The sequence below is a fragment of the Cinclus cinclus genome, chromosome 4, assembly GCF_963662255.1.
Source record: "Cinclus cinclus chromosome 4, bCinCin1.1, whole genome shotgun sequence".
Taxonomy (NCBI): domain Eukaryota; kingdom Metazoa; phylum Chordata; class Aves; order Passeriformes; family Cinclidae; genus Cinclus; species Cinclus cinclus.
In genome coordinates this window covers 25,081,030-25,095,275 of record NC_085049.1, presented here as the reverse complement: position 1 = coordinate 25,095,275, position 14,246 = coordinate 25,081,030, and the positions used below count along the sequence as shown (strand labels likewise).

At 38.7% G+C, this 14,246-nt stretch overlaps 1 protein-coding gene across 5 annotated transcripts in view; it reads right to left on the bottom strand.

The window, feature by feature from the left end:
- Positions 1 to 14,246, bottom strand: part of PACSIN2 (protein kinase C and casein kinase substrate in neurons 2) — a 53,351-nt gene that overhangs the window by 21,400 nt on the left and 17,705 nt on the right. For 4 of the 5 annotated variants that reach the window (XM_062491816.1, XM_062491812.1, XM_062491817.1 and 1 more), the window contains exon 2: positions 5,012 to 5,122. In XM_062491816.1, coding sequence (XP_062347800.1) covers positions 5,012 to 5,071 — 60 coding nt within the window. In that variant the 5' untranslated portion in view covers positions 5,072 to 5,122. Of the gene's footprint in view, positions 1 to 5,011; positions 5,430 to 14,246 lie in introns of those variants that run through there. The other variant, XM_062491813.1, reaches the window with a different exon arrangement.

Here is a 14,246-nt window from a genome sequence, read left to right as displayed (position 1 = left end):
TGTTCTCTAAGCAACCTGTATTAAAACATGTACGAAATTCTCTGACTCCTAAAGTACTTTTATTGACTAAATACCTGAAGAAATTAGAGGAAAGGAAAAAGATTTGTTCTACTGAAAAGGATTTGTCATCCTGCTAGAAGACAAAATGCCTCACAGTAATATCTTGGGTTTACCAAATATGAAAAAACCCCTTCAATTTAGTTATGAAAGTTGCTGTTATTTCTTTGGCACACTTCAAAAACATGTATTCTGAATTCTGAAAGCCTGGGGTTTTTTCAGTCATATCAGCTGTTCTGATACAAGATACTACTTCTGCCTAAGCCTTGACCTACCCATATTTTTTGACTCTCAGATCTACAGTAAGCCATCACCATGAACACAAGTCCAAACAGCAACTTCTCCAATTCCCTTTCAACAAGACATCAATTTCCCAACCATAAATCAGAACCTGATAACAATATCTGTGTCGTAATAAAAAACACTAACCTTTAGAGGAAATAAGTTACTATTCGTATTGTATTTCCAGCACTGACCTTAACTCTCAGTGCTGGAGCTGGAAATTTCCATGAACAGTATTGAAATAGCAACTGAATTAAAAAAAATCTTAAGAGATGAAGTAATCTGCAGTAAACTGCTCCATGGACAGTCTGAGCATATGCAACCAGACAAGGTTAGAGCAGTAAATCTACTACCAAGCAACTACAGACTCTAGATTCACATTTCTTAGTAAGAAACCATAAAAGGCAGTGACAGTTGCAAAAGAAACCAAAGCCTTCTAGAGTCAGAAAACCAATAGAAAACAAATTTAATTTTTTTTAAATTTTTGTTTAATGTGCCAAAGACAATGAAATTTCTATCAACAGCAATGGCAAAAGCTTTGAAATTCACTTATCAACATTTTATTAGTTACAGTTCCCATCAGCTCATCAGAACAACCAACTTTCAACAACTAAAAGTGTTTTAGTTTCAATAGGTTTACAGCGAGCAAAAAAGAGCTTTCACAGTCAGTTTTTCAGCTAGGTCCCACAGCCAGCCAACTCATTCTTTCCAAAATGCCTTTAAGAAAAAGATGGGCTTTGCAGTACAGTTCAAAGGTACATGAATTTGAGCAATTTTGGATTGCAAGGGAACAAACTCAAAAGCTCACCCTGCCAAATTGTCACTTCTGTGCCACATCCAAGTTCAAATACATTCACTGCTTTTAGCTGGGGCTGTAAAACATACCAAGATGGCTTTTAACAAACTGCAAGCCAACTTTAAAAACAAAGAAAAAACTTACTGTGTCAAAAATCTTGAAAAACCTCTAACAAGAGTATAAATGACAGAATCCGTAGTAACAAAACTTCAAAACTGATTAGTTCTTTACTTCCTGTGACCTGAGGCATGAAGCACTCAGCTGGCATTCCAGAGGCACCACATCTTTTCTAATCTAATCAAATCAAATAAAACACATTGATCTAAGATGCTTAACCATTTTGAGAAAGATTAAGACCAGAATTCAAAGTTGCAGTCTTCAGAAACAAAACAATCATATAGACACATAAAAAAGGATGGGTGTTAGACTAAATAGCAGTCAAATTTAGTTTGGATAGATTATTCCAAACCAGAAGTATCATGGAATGGTTTGGGTTGGAAGGGATCTTAAAGATCATCTCGTTCCACCCCCTGCCATGGGCAGGGACACCTTCCACTATCCCAGGTTGCTCCAAGCCCCATCCAGCCTGGCCTTGGACACTGCCAGGGATGGGGCAGCCACAGCTTCTCTGGGCAACCTGTGCCAGGGCTTTCCCCACACTGATAGGGAAGACCTTCTTCCTAATATCCAATCTAACCCTGCTCTCTGTCAGTGTGAAACCATTGTCCCTTGTCCTGTCACCCCAGGCCCTTGTCAAGAGTCTCTCTCCATCTTTCCTGTGGGCTCCCTTCAGGCACTGGAAGGCCACAGTGAGGTCACCCCAAAGCCTTCTCCTGTCCAGGCTGAACAATCCCAATTCCCTCAGCCTTTCCTCCCAGCAGAGCTGCTCCATCCCTCTGATCCCTTGGTGTCCCTGCTCTGGGCTGGCTCCAGCAGCTCCCTGTCCTTCCTGTGCTGGGATCCCAGAGCTGGATGCAGCCCTGCAGGGGGGTCTCAGCAGAGAGGGGCAGAGGGGCAGAATCCCCCCTCCCCTGCTGCCCTGGGGCTCTGGGTGCAGCCCAGCACAGGGGGGTTCTGGGCTGGGGCAGGGCCAGCTCTCACCCACAGCACCCCCAAGTCCTTCTGCCAGGGCTGCTCCCTCTGCTCATCCCCAGCCTGGATCCATCACACACAGGGATGTGCCCAACACAGGGGCAGCACCAGCCCTTGGTCTGGTTAAACCTCATGAGATTCCTGTGAGTCACTGCTCAAGTTTGTCCAGGTCTCTTTGGATTGTCACTGCACCCTCAGCTTGGTGTCATCTGCAAAGCTGCTGAGGGTGCCCTCTGTCCCTCTCTGCCATTAAAGAAATTAAATAACACTGGTCCCCATATGGACCCCTGAGGGACACTACTTTTAACTGACATCCACTGGGATTCTGAGCCATTGATGGCTTCCTTCTGGATGCAACCACCCAAGTAATTCCTTTTCCATCCAGCAATCCACATCTCCTCAGCCTGGAGAGAAGGATGCTGTGGGGGACCATGTCAAAGGCTTTAGAGAAATCCACATAAATGACACCTGTACCTTTTTCTTGTCCACTGATGGAGCCACTCCACTGGAAAAGGCCACAAGGTTGGTCATGCAAAATTTGTCCTTGGTCTTCTCAAATGACCTCCCTGTCCTCCTTGTGCCTTATCAGACCTTCTGAGAGATTCTATCCTATGACCTTCCCAAGCACAGAGGTGAGTTTGACAGATCAGTAGGTCCCAGGGTTCTCCTTCCTAGCCATTTTAAAGACAGGTACAATGTTTCACTCTTTCCTGTCACCTGGAATTTCACCTGATTGCCATGGCTTTCCAAGTAACATTTTAACAACAAAGAACAATTTTTGTGGCTATACATCAAAAAACAGAAAGCGTAGAAAACGCTGTAAGTAAACCAACTGATTGCTATACAGAAATCTAACATTTTCTTATCCAAGGATAAAGAAAGATATGCCCATGCATTATATACATTAATCTACTCACACTGCTTATGAAACAGACTGACCTTTTGGAATGAATACACAGACAATTCCAAGGAAACAGGCTTAAGTAGTAGGGTTTACAAAATAATGTAAAATAAGTCACCAATAGCACAAACAAGCCAATATAACAAGCATAAAATACATTTAAAGAAACTTTCATGAAGGCCCCCATTTAAAGTAATTGCCATTTCTGATCATCCTTTACTGGATTTAATTCTTTGAGCTCAAATTTGTCCAAACATAATCATCCAAGTGTACAGAAAATTTCATTCTTATTCACTCAGCTTTTATGCTTCCAGACATGATTATCTGATGGAAGACAACAGCTTGGTACAAAACAGCCAGGCAGAAATCATGTTCTGCTGCCAAGTATACGATGCCCAACACACATCAAAATATCCCTTTTGGTCCAGAATTTGTTTTTCCTGACTTCCTCCTTATTTTATTTTGAAATACTTCTAGCAAGGAAGCATTCTCAGGAAGTTGCCTCAGCACACAGTAAAACTGAGCTTGGAAGGACCCTCTGGAGATCAGGCAGCCCAATCCCTTGTTCAAAGCTGGTGTGATAGCTCAGATTGCTCAGGTTCACAGCCAGTTGAGAGACACCTCCAAGAGCAGTAGTTCCCAGGGTCCTCCTTCCTAGCCATTTTAAAGACAGGTACAATGTTTCACTCTTTCCTGTCACCTGGAATTTCACCTGATTGCCATGGTTTTCCAATTATCATTTTAACAACAAAGAACAATCTTTGTGGTTATACAGCAAATGGTCCCACAGCCTATCTGCAGTCATCCTACAGCAAAAGGGGTCAAGGTTTAGAGTACAGTGATTTTAAAAGAACTCTTTTATAAATAAGACAGACATATTTAGCATACCAGTACATATGTCTCTTCAAAAAACTGTACCTATCTACTCAACCAGAACCTCCCTAGCATTAGGCCTTTTAGAAAACATATTGAAAAAACATGGGAGATCTGCATCAAAATGTAATATGCTGTCACCACAAACAGCACAGTTTAGTAGTCTAGAAAAGCTTACATTTCAAAGGAAGTAAAATATCAGGTCACCAAAATCAAGCTGTCTAACATAGGTCTCTGGTAAATTCAGACAGGTTCCCCCGAGCCATTTTCATGTTTGCTGTAGTTCAGACTCAAAAGAGGTCCTTCTTAAATGGTAAAGTTTGTCCTACTGAATACAGCTAATTTGGACAGTGTACTTGCCTCCAAATGCTTCAGTATTGACACTGCCAAACCTTTCTTTTTACTCAAAGAAAAAGACTTGGTTTTGTACAAGTATTTCTGCTTTATGAAGTTTCCTTTCTTTAAAGCTTAAATTATCACAGCACCTGAAAGTCTGTCAGATTGGGCCAGCACAGATTACTGATATTACAAAGTGCTTTCCATTATCTTCCTGTGTGTGCGTTTTTACACTGAGATAAGAGTAACTTGTCTCAAAAACGTTAATACTTGTATCCAGATACAAACAGAAGACAGGCAGTACATCCATATAGTATTTCACTCTTGCAATTTATGTACATTTACAGTAGCTTGGAACAGTTACTTCAGATTTAACATTGATCATTTTAAAAGCTACTCACACATGGCCTTCCTTGACAATAAAAACTGACAAAGGTTCAATTCTGAACTCCATACCACACCCTACCCAAGTGGATGACCCTCAAGTTCATTAAAGCCCTCAACAGAAATAGGTCAAAATCCAAAAGGTAATTTCTACCCTGAAAGCTATTTCTGCAGATCACAATAACCAACGTGTCTTGTATTGCAGCTCTCTCCACAGTGCACAAAAATCAGATTTTCTACAATATGAGTAAAAAATAAAATCAAAATAACAAATAAAACATTTGGATTACCTCCCAGAAGCTATCACTAGAAACTTCTACTCCAACGGAATCATCATATGAGCCAGACATTGCTATGTATGAAGAGCTTGTAAGTACTCAGGCCTTAAACACCTTCAGAATCTGTAAAAGCAGAAAAAAAAACCATTTATGAGCGTTATTAGTGGAGTTACAAAGTTATGAAAAAAAATTAAGTTAAGCAACTGCATTCAATATTTTGATATCTACAGATGCCAAATAAAAACAAAAGGTAACAGAGGGCATTGGGGAAGCGAAAACTTCTACCACACAGTTTGTGGCTCTTATCATGATATAGATTGTCCAGAAAACATTCAATACATCTGCACATATCACATTTATTTGACTCCTGAGCTTTTTTAATTGTAAAATTTCCTATCACAACCAAAAGATGGAGCAGCAAGATGCTTACTCATTAACTACTCCACTTTCAAAGCATTCCTAAGAGACCATCAGCTGACCTTTGCTTCTGCAACAACAACCTGCACTGATTCCTATTCCTTTTCCACTGGAAATCTGTGTTATATGATGAAACCCACCGGAAATATTTAAGGCCAAAATTTGTTGATTTAAAGAAAAATAAATGTCTTGTCATTGTTCTATTTTAGCAAAACAAACAAACAAACAGAAAACCCATCATCTTTGAATTCCAAGCTTTATTAGAAATAAGTCATTACTTTAAAAATTCAGGCATTTTCACTTTTATAGACACAGCTGGAAGAAAGAAAAATCTAATCTCTCCTCATCAAAGCAGAGGACTTTATGAATCACTGGGTATGAAAAAGGCTAGGGTTACCCTAAGCTAGCATGCAAGATTACCATCAAAAACATTACTGAGACACAAATCCAGGCACTTGCATCTACAAGTGTAGTTTGTGGGCTGGAGACCAAGAGGTAGGAGAGAAAGGGAACAGCTGCCTCCCAAAACACACACGCACAAATCCCTGTCCAATCTCTGCAGATATTTCACCAGGTTCTCCTGTTTGGATGTGTCCTGCCAAGTTTATTTCTAACTGCTACAAGGGATACATACAGGTAAACAGATTTTACCACCCCCTGTGGGATGAATACTTTTACCAGTAGACTGTAAGTTGAAGCTCCCTTTCATTTTTTTGCCTTGTCAGTCTTGCTTCCCTTAAAGGACCATGGCCCCTTCAAAAGGGGGCAGAAAACATCTCCAAACCTGACCTTGCTGCCCAGTGGTTATGACAAGCTGCTGAGAGAAATGGCATTGAAAGCCTCCCAGGCAAGGAGAATTCAACACTAAATTACCATTTCTGGGATACACTGAAAATAACAGTGCCATAAGTGTAGGTACTTGTTCAAAACAAAACCCAGCTACAGAAACAAAACAGTTCTTTGGACAGTTGCAGCACAAACATAAAGTTACTCTGGCTAGGAAGACAAGATGTTTATCAGTTTTTCATCCAATTCATTTACGTAATGCAATTCACAAAAAGCTTACATAACCTTAACACTGAATATGAAATTAAAAACCACAACAGGAACATCAATTGTTAGAATTTTATTTTTAAAAGACAGCCAAAATATAAGAAGGGTTCTGCAAAATGGCAAACTAGAAAGGAAAATCACATAGAGGTAAATTATTTTTACATGTTAGAGTAACAATCTTCAAATTACGTTATAAGTAATTACCAAAAAATGTCCTTTTTTACACAGCTATAAGCAGCATAAGGGAGAAACCAAAGTGCAATAAGCTTGCAACTAGCTGGACCAATTAATAAGACTAGTATAAAATTAAATAGCTGGGCATGCCATGCAGAACAAGGGAGGAATGAGGTTCCAAAGGTCGTCAGGAAGGGTTAGGACAGTTTTTCTCCACTAAACCAAGATCTTTCAACCAAAGTGCTCACTGCCATTTGGAAGAGATCTGGCAGACAGCTATAGAGTTCAACATCTTGGAAAAAGAAACCCTGAAGTATAAATTTAAAGGAAAGTTTCAGCCCATCCCATCCAGTCACCCATCCCACTCTCCCAAACCATACTAGCAGTATTTTTCCCCTCCAATTAATCTAGATAAAAAAGACAATGAAAGTATTCCGAAGTAATAATACAGTGTCCACTTACCTTTAACAAAATAGCTTAAACTATATAATTCCTGCAAATTTGCTCTGAAAAGTTACATGGAAAGATGGAAAAAGCTCAAACACAGGAACATTTTCTTAAATTAAGGAACAGGTTGTGGTGACTGGGTTTTGAAAAAAAAAACAACAAAAACTTTTATTCCTCCTCAACTAGAACTACATAATACATGGAGTTATCCTTTTTTTCCATAGAAGCATGAAAACTATCAGCATTCAGGAAATACTGATGGAATTAAGGTTTGAATATGCCAAATACTATGCTGTGAGAAAGTATGAGCAAGCGTATTTAGGGAAATATTGTGAAGTCATAGCAACAACTGGTACAGAAAAACACTATTTTTACAGCCTTACTTAAAAATAAACTGCATACTGAGATAGGAACATTAAGTGGTGTGAGTCATGCTACCCTCACAAAATAGAATTATTACAGAAGCCAGGCCTTTAGCAGGGCTTTTTGTCAGGGTTTGGTCCACCCATCCTCCAAGTGAATTTCCAGAAGTTTCACAAGTGAAGTTCATTGCAATTATTTTTTTGTTTTGCAGGGTCTTTCATTTCACTATAAAAGTAAACCAATGAATAACTACAGCCATCATGTAAAATCTAGAAAATTTAGATGGATACAACAAGAAAGATGATCTCTGCACAGATTCTCCACAAGTGATCACCTGCATCTCACAGAGCTGGATTGCAGCAGAGCCAATAACTCCGCAGCAAAGCACAGTGCCCACCCACACCCACTTCCTATATTCTCACAACAGTTTGGCTTCATCCACTCTTTTTCTTCTCATTCCACAACTCCAGGCCCATCTCTTTAGCACCTTTTTCTTGTCCCCCAACTGCTAAGCAAACAGTTGCACACTACTGCAGCCACCAGAAAAAGCAGCCCAGAGGAAACCTTACCAGTTCAGAGCCCCTGCTGCCTTTTGTCACAAGCACACTTTCCCCATGAGAGCTTATACAGGCTAAAAATAAACCACAAAGTCCAACTGCAGAAAGTAACTCCATCCTAAACAGTACATACTGTAATAGCCACGGAAATGATGCAAACAAACAAAGCTCCAGGTTCTTGCCCTGGCTTTTAAGCAGTCCTTGTAAATTAGGATACATTGATCTTTGACACAAGGAAATGGACCTCAGTAAATAAATGTGGCTTTTTTTTTAAAGCTTCCTCTTAGGGAATATTCTAGCCAGGCTTATGCTAAAGACCTTGAATTTCTTCCTCACTGCTAGTGCCCCACTGTGTGAAAAGAAGTGCAATAAACACCCTGAGGGCTTAACACACAAGGATTTCGGAAAATATTAACTTATAATGAGCAAGCAGACCTTCAGATACCACACACAAAACCAGCTGAACACAAGATGCTGCCTCTGCTCTCAAGAAGTTGGCTTTGATATTACTCTGAAAGCAATTTGCAAAATTCCTTGCTTTGTTCATGTTGAAATACTTTTTTTTTTTTTTAGTGTGCAACAAATGCACACTATTAAGAAGCTAAAATAATCCAGTGAATCCCAAAATTTATCTGAAGGCATTTTTCAACAGGAAGATGGGGAAAAGCTCTTAAAGAAATCCTTCAGCTAAACTCCCTCAAGTTTTTAATAACAAATAACTTTGATGAACTCTTACTGTGAAACAGGTAGGGTTGTTGAAAGTGAGATTTTAACATTCTGATTTCTTTTGGAAGATTATTTTGAAAATATATTTCACGGTACTCAAAAAGATGGCATTACAAAAAGCCAGTCTAATTACGGTCCCATGTACAATGGGCTGCTTTAAAGCATGGCAGTCACTAAACTGTGGCTCTAGGTGACAAACTGATCCACAACAGAGAAACATCTCAGAATCACAGTGACGAAACCTTCCAAGCATGATCAGCCCAGGTTATTCAGGGCTTTTATACAGATGGATCTTGAAAACCACCAGGGATGGAGATGGCACAACCTCTCTGTGTAACCTATTCCAGTCATTAACAATCCTCAAGATGAGATACAGAAGAAAGACAGAAAGACAGAAAGACAGAAAGACAGAAAGACAGAAAGACAGAAAGACAGAAAGACAGAAAGACAGAAAGACAGAAAGACAGAAAGACAGAAAGACAGAAAGACAGAAAGACAGAAAGACAGAAAGACAGAAAGACAGAAAGACAGAAAGACAGAAAGACAGAAAGACAGAAAGACAGAAAGACAGAAAGACAGAAAGACAGAAAGACAGAAAGACAGAAAGACAGAAAGACAGAAAGACAGAAAGACAGAAAGACAGAAAGACAGAAAGACAGAAAGACAGAAAGACAGAAAGACAGAAAGACAGAAAGACAGAAAGACAGAAAGACAGAAAGACAGAAAGACAGAAAGAAAATCCATATTTAGAAAACCACATGGTGTTGCCATGCATTGTCTCCAAGGACTCTACAGATGAGACAGTCTATCAGACTGGGAGAGAAAAGCATCTGGTCACATTACCTTTTAAACTTATTTCTGGAATGACAGCATTTGTCACCATGGATTTGACTCATCAAGATTCCAAGTTTCATGACTAAGACGAATGAATTACTGATGTATGACTCCACTTCAATTAGCTGCTCCTAAGAACTTTCAGCTATAATTTTTTTCCTTATTACTCAGTGAAGTCTCAAGTTTTGTTCCGCATGGAACAGGAAGGAAACAAGACTTCCTTGTACAGAAATAAATACAATATATGCTTTAAGTGTGAACTACTGTGGTTTGCTACCAAGTGTACCTGCCATGAATATGCTCAGTCTCATATTCTCTGGTTAAATAAAGTGTTTTAGATATCACTTTCTTTTCTATTTTGACCAAAGAACTTGCTCTATAAGAGTTTCCAGTTTCTTCAGGCTTGCAATCTGTTTACTGTTGACATAGAAAAAGTGACATAACTTCTTTAGCAATATTGTGAAATCATGTTACAAAAGCTTTTAAGAATCACAGCTACTGACACTGTGAAGACCATAAATTAATTTTAAAAATAAATACAGGAAAAAAGAATGCTTTGGTTTACACATTCAAGTGACACCAAAGAATTCCAACCCCTGAGTGCAGGGGAAAAAACACATCAAACCACGATTAATCACTGCTATTCAGTGCTGTAAAGTCTTCTAATTGTAATTAGTAGACATGACTGAACTTTGTTAACAGAAGTTAGGCCTTAAATTTTTAAAGGTAGAGTCTCAAAGTGATGGCTTGGGCCTAATTCTCCGATCTCTAAAACAGGGATAATAGCACCCTCCTCCACAGGGATTTCATATAATCCCTTAGTCTCCATCAAGAAAACAACAACAGCAACAAACACCAGAGAAAAATCCGTAAAAGGAAATTGAATCACTATTTCTTGGGGAATTCAGCTTCTATGTTATAGTTGGCAGAGCCATGCACCAAATGATTTTTGGAAAGAAGTTGACAGCAACCTATTTGGTGAACTGTGAGCACTAAAGGAAGGAATCTAGGAAATGCATGCTGTTACAGACTCTGCAAACTTATTTCCTACCAGGCACACTCCTCTGAGACTGAGAACAAGGTTTATTCCTAGACTTTCTAGTTTGGATAACTGAATAATTTGCCACCTAGACATTTTTCAGTTGGCAAATAACATAAAACGACATTAAATAACAAAGAGCTATCAGTTCACAGTAGTCATTCATAATCCTGGGTAACAAGAGACTCTTTGCACTTCTACCAATTAAGGAAACCCCCTGAGTTCAAGGTTGCTTGGTGCACAACAACTTCCTTGGTATTGGATTATATCTGCCCATGCCCACATTTGTTAAATGTTGAACGTGAAACCACTGAAAGCAGCAATTCGATTCATTGCCCTAAATATACAAGCCATGAACACACATTCGAGCCATAGCTTCAGCACACGTCAGAAGATCACGAAAGAGATTAAACTTCTATGATAATTACAACATGTAAAAAATGCCACACAACTCTAGTGAGGAGACAGTCTCTAAAATTAAACTCTCCGGACACCTTGTAACACTGTGTGATACAATCTTACAGTGGATACATTTCACAATACACAATAAAAGGAATAAAAACAGCCATTTTGGCCATTACTGATTATTTTATTAAATAAATGAAACTTAAAATTACTGAACAAATAATTTGAATAACACACAGCACAGAAGTATGTGCTGAAACACGAGGCAGCCCAACATTCTCAAAAAGACTCTCAGCCTGTATGTTTTGTTTCATCCACGTAAAATAATACCTGGCTCTCACGCTCCAAAGAAGACGGGCAGAGCCCTGGAGTTAGCAGCTCTTATCTCCTGTCCTCCTTCCCCATCATTAGTGGCCAGATGTGCTGGTTAGACACGTTGCTGTTACACACGCTGGTTTTTTGCACATTCATGATCTAACCATCCCTACCAGCTCCCACATGCTGCCAGCACAGCCTCCCTCTGCATTTTTTCAACTAACCAGGAGATACCTGAAATAGCAACACAGTCTTTGGGGGAAAATTATTGTTTATTCTCAGCTTGACAAGCCAACGTGTGTAGGTGTATTATTTAAATTGTGCAATTTTTGTTCTAACCAGGGAAGCTATTAATCGCCTTCAGAGCCTTTGCAGAGGTTTCTATTTAAAGTTAAATAGACACTGACCACAGAAATTATTAACACTGTGAAATACATGCTTTAAGTGGCAGAGATACACAAGCTAAGATGTAAAGTTGATGAAGTAATGTGGGGAGCTTTAAAAAATTTGCATCTGTTTACAACAAACCGTAACATTTTCAGACCATAGCTTTATTTAATCTGTAGGTATGAGGGAAAAATCCACATTCATATTTTCTTCACTGCAAGGAAAAAAAGTGCATAAAATTTTGCTTTGAGTAAATTTTGCTAGAAAACCATCTGAGATCTCAGGATTATTTGTCAACTAAAATAACATTAAAAAATATTCTGTGATTTTTCAAATCAGAGGTCTTCTACTATTTAGGATCTAGTGATTAAAATGACAAGGGCAGGAAGAACTTAAATTGAATTACAAATGTTCACTCTTTCCAAATGTTCACTTTTGTAATGCCTGTGATATCACACACTAACTCATATGCCTGTCAAAGTCTCCCAAAATGAAATTAATCATAATATCTTGGTATCCTTCCTAAATAAATAAAATTCAGATAATATTATTTTAGATTTGTTCCAAAAAAAGTATGAAGGGGGCAAAAGACCAGGTTTTCAACTAGCAATTTACACTTTGTAAGCATTTAGTTAGCAAGAAATTTTTTAAGTGTCCAGGTACTTTAAAAATAAAAAATTGACCCTTTATGTAGTGGAATTAGATGGCTGGTTATATACACTCATAATGAAAACTTATTTTTGCAAAATGCCAAGGGAAATATCTAAAGCATCTACTCTTAGTGTTTTGTTTCAGTAGAATTTTACAACAGTGCAAAAACAAGGATAGTGCAGAGTGATACTGATGGATTGTCCAGGAGAGAAACCATGAAACAGCATTTACAGGTGCACTGACAAAACAGTTGTAGAGAGAAGTGACATGTATATAACTGTTCTAAAATGGCATATTATTAAGAAGCAAAACAGAACATTATAAGAAGCACTGCCTCAGACACCAAAACTTACTTATGTGATCCCCCAGCTAAACACTGCTCTACTTCAAAACAGAAACCCCACAAAAGGACATCAATAATAAGCAATACAATAACCATTCTAGAAATAGATGTGTGCTGTGGACAGCAGGCTGTATGAGCCCAGAACCATCAGTTCAAACATGATAAAACACGCTCCCTTACATTCAAACAAACATTGCAAAATATCACACTCAGACAAAAATACTTTTGTATTAGCTGTGACGCAGCAGACTACATTTTGGTAGGAAAAAACAACTATGACAGTTGTTTGGAAAGTCATTCCACATTCTGTTTATAAGCTATTAACCTGAAAAAGCATGCCTTAACTCACTTGCATTTGGTCCAGCTATGGAGCTGCATAGCTGCACAGATAACCACAGTACCTGCACAGCACTGCCTGACCTCCATTTCCACAAACACAATTCTCTCATCAGCATGTACTTTAGCACTTCCTGTGGGCTGATGAAAACCTTGTAGCTCAATCTAATGTCTTCCCCTGCCCCCCCATCCCCCCCACCCAGTATTCAAAATAACACAGGGCTTTCAGTCATAATATGATTCTGTATAGCGGCAAAGCTGAGTATTTGGTGTACTATAACCTTTAGGAAAGACCGTGGATAGCCCATTTTAAAGGAAGGTATTTTTAATCATACAATTGGCTTCAGTGGAGGAAAGGGTTTTTAAATATTCCAGTGAAAGACATAGGCACACTTTGCAGATGTCACTTAGGAAACAGACGTGTTGTTTCAGTGTCTCATAGTCAAAAGCTGTACTTTTCTCTCTCAGGAAATACAGGGGTGTAACATTAATTAATGAAATACTGACATGTATTGAACAGAAGTAGATTTAAATCCTTAAATGAAGGTCAAACAGGGCAGCCTTCCAGAATCTGAAGGTTGCACTGAGAAGCTACTATTCTTTACTTCAGGAGAGAACCAATTCAGATACCTCACTTGAACCAGATTCAGCCTGGTCTTTAATACAGATTTGTTTCCAAAGCCTAAATCACTGTTAGAAAATAAAACTGTGCATTAACAACATGTCAGAACACCCTATCTTCTGCTTATCTTAGAGAGGTACAGATGACAATGCTTGGCAAAAATAGGAAGGCTGATTGTGGCAGCGGAAACTGCATGGGTGAGCCCAGGAAAATCTGTGCGCTCTTCAAGTACTAGTGAATTTCTCTGTCACTTTTTGGAGATATAAATAAAAAGAAAATGAGAAGTGATGATTTCCTTACCATGGATAAAGAGAAAGTAAAAAGAATAACAGACCTTCCTATAGAGCCTCAGAAGGACATTGCTGAAGGTAAAAGAGAAGACCCCCGAGACACAGTAAAATAACAGACCACAATGTGCTTATGGTATACTTGATATTAACAGTATAGAGACATCAGATTTCCATACAAAACTCCTTGAAACTGAACACATTGTTCTCTAGTAAGCAAACACAGCAATTTTTTTCTAGGCCAGATCCTCAACACAAGTAGCCTATAACACCAGAAATTATTTGCTACTA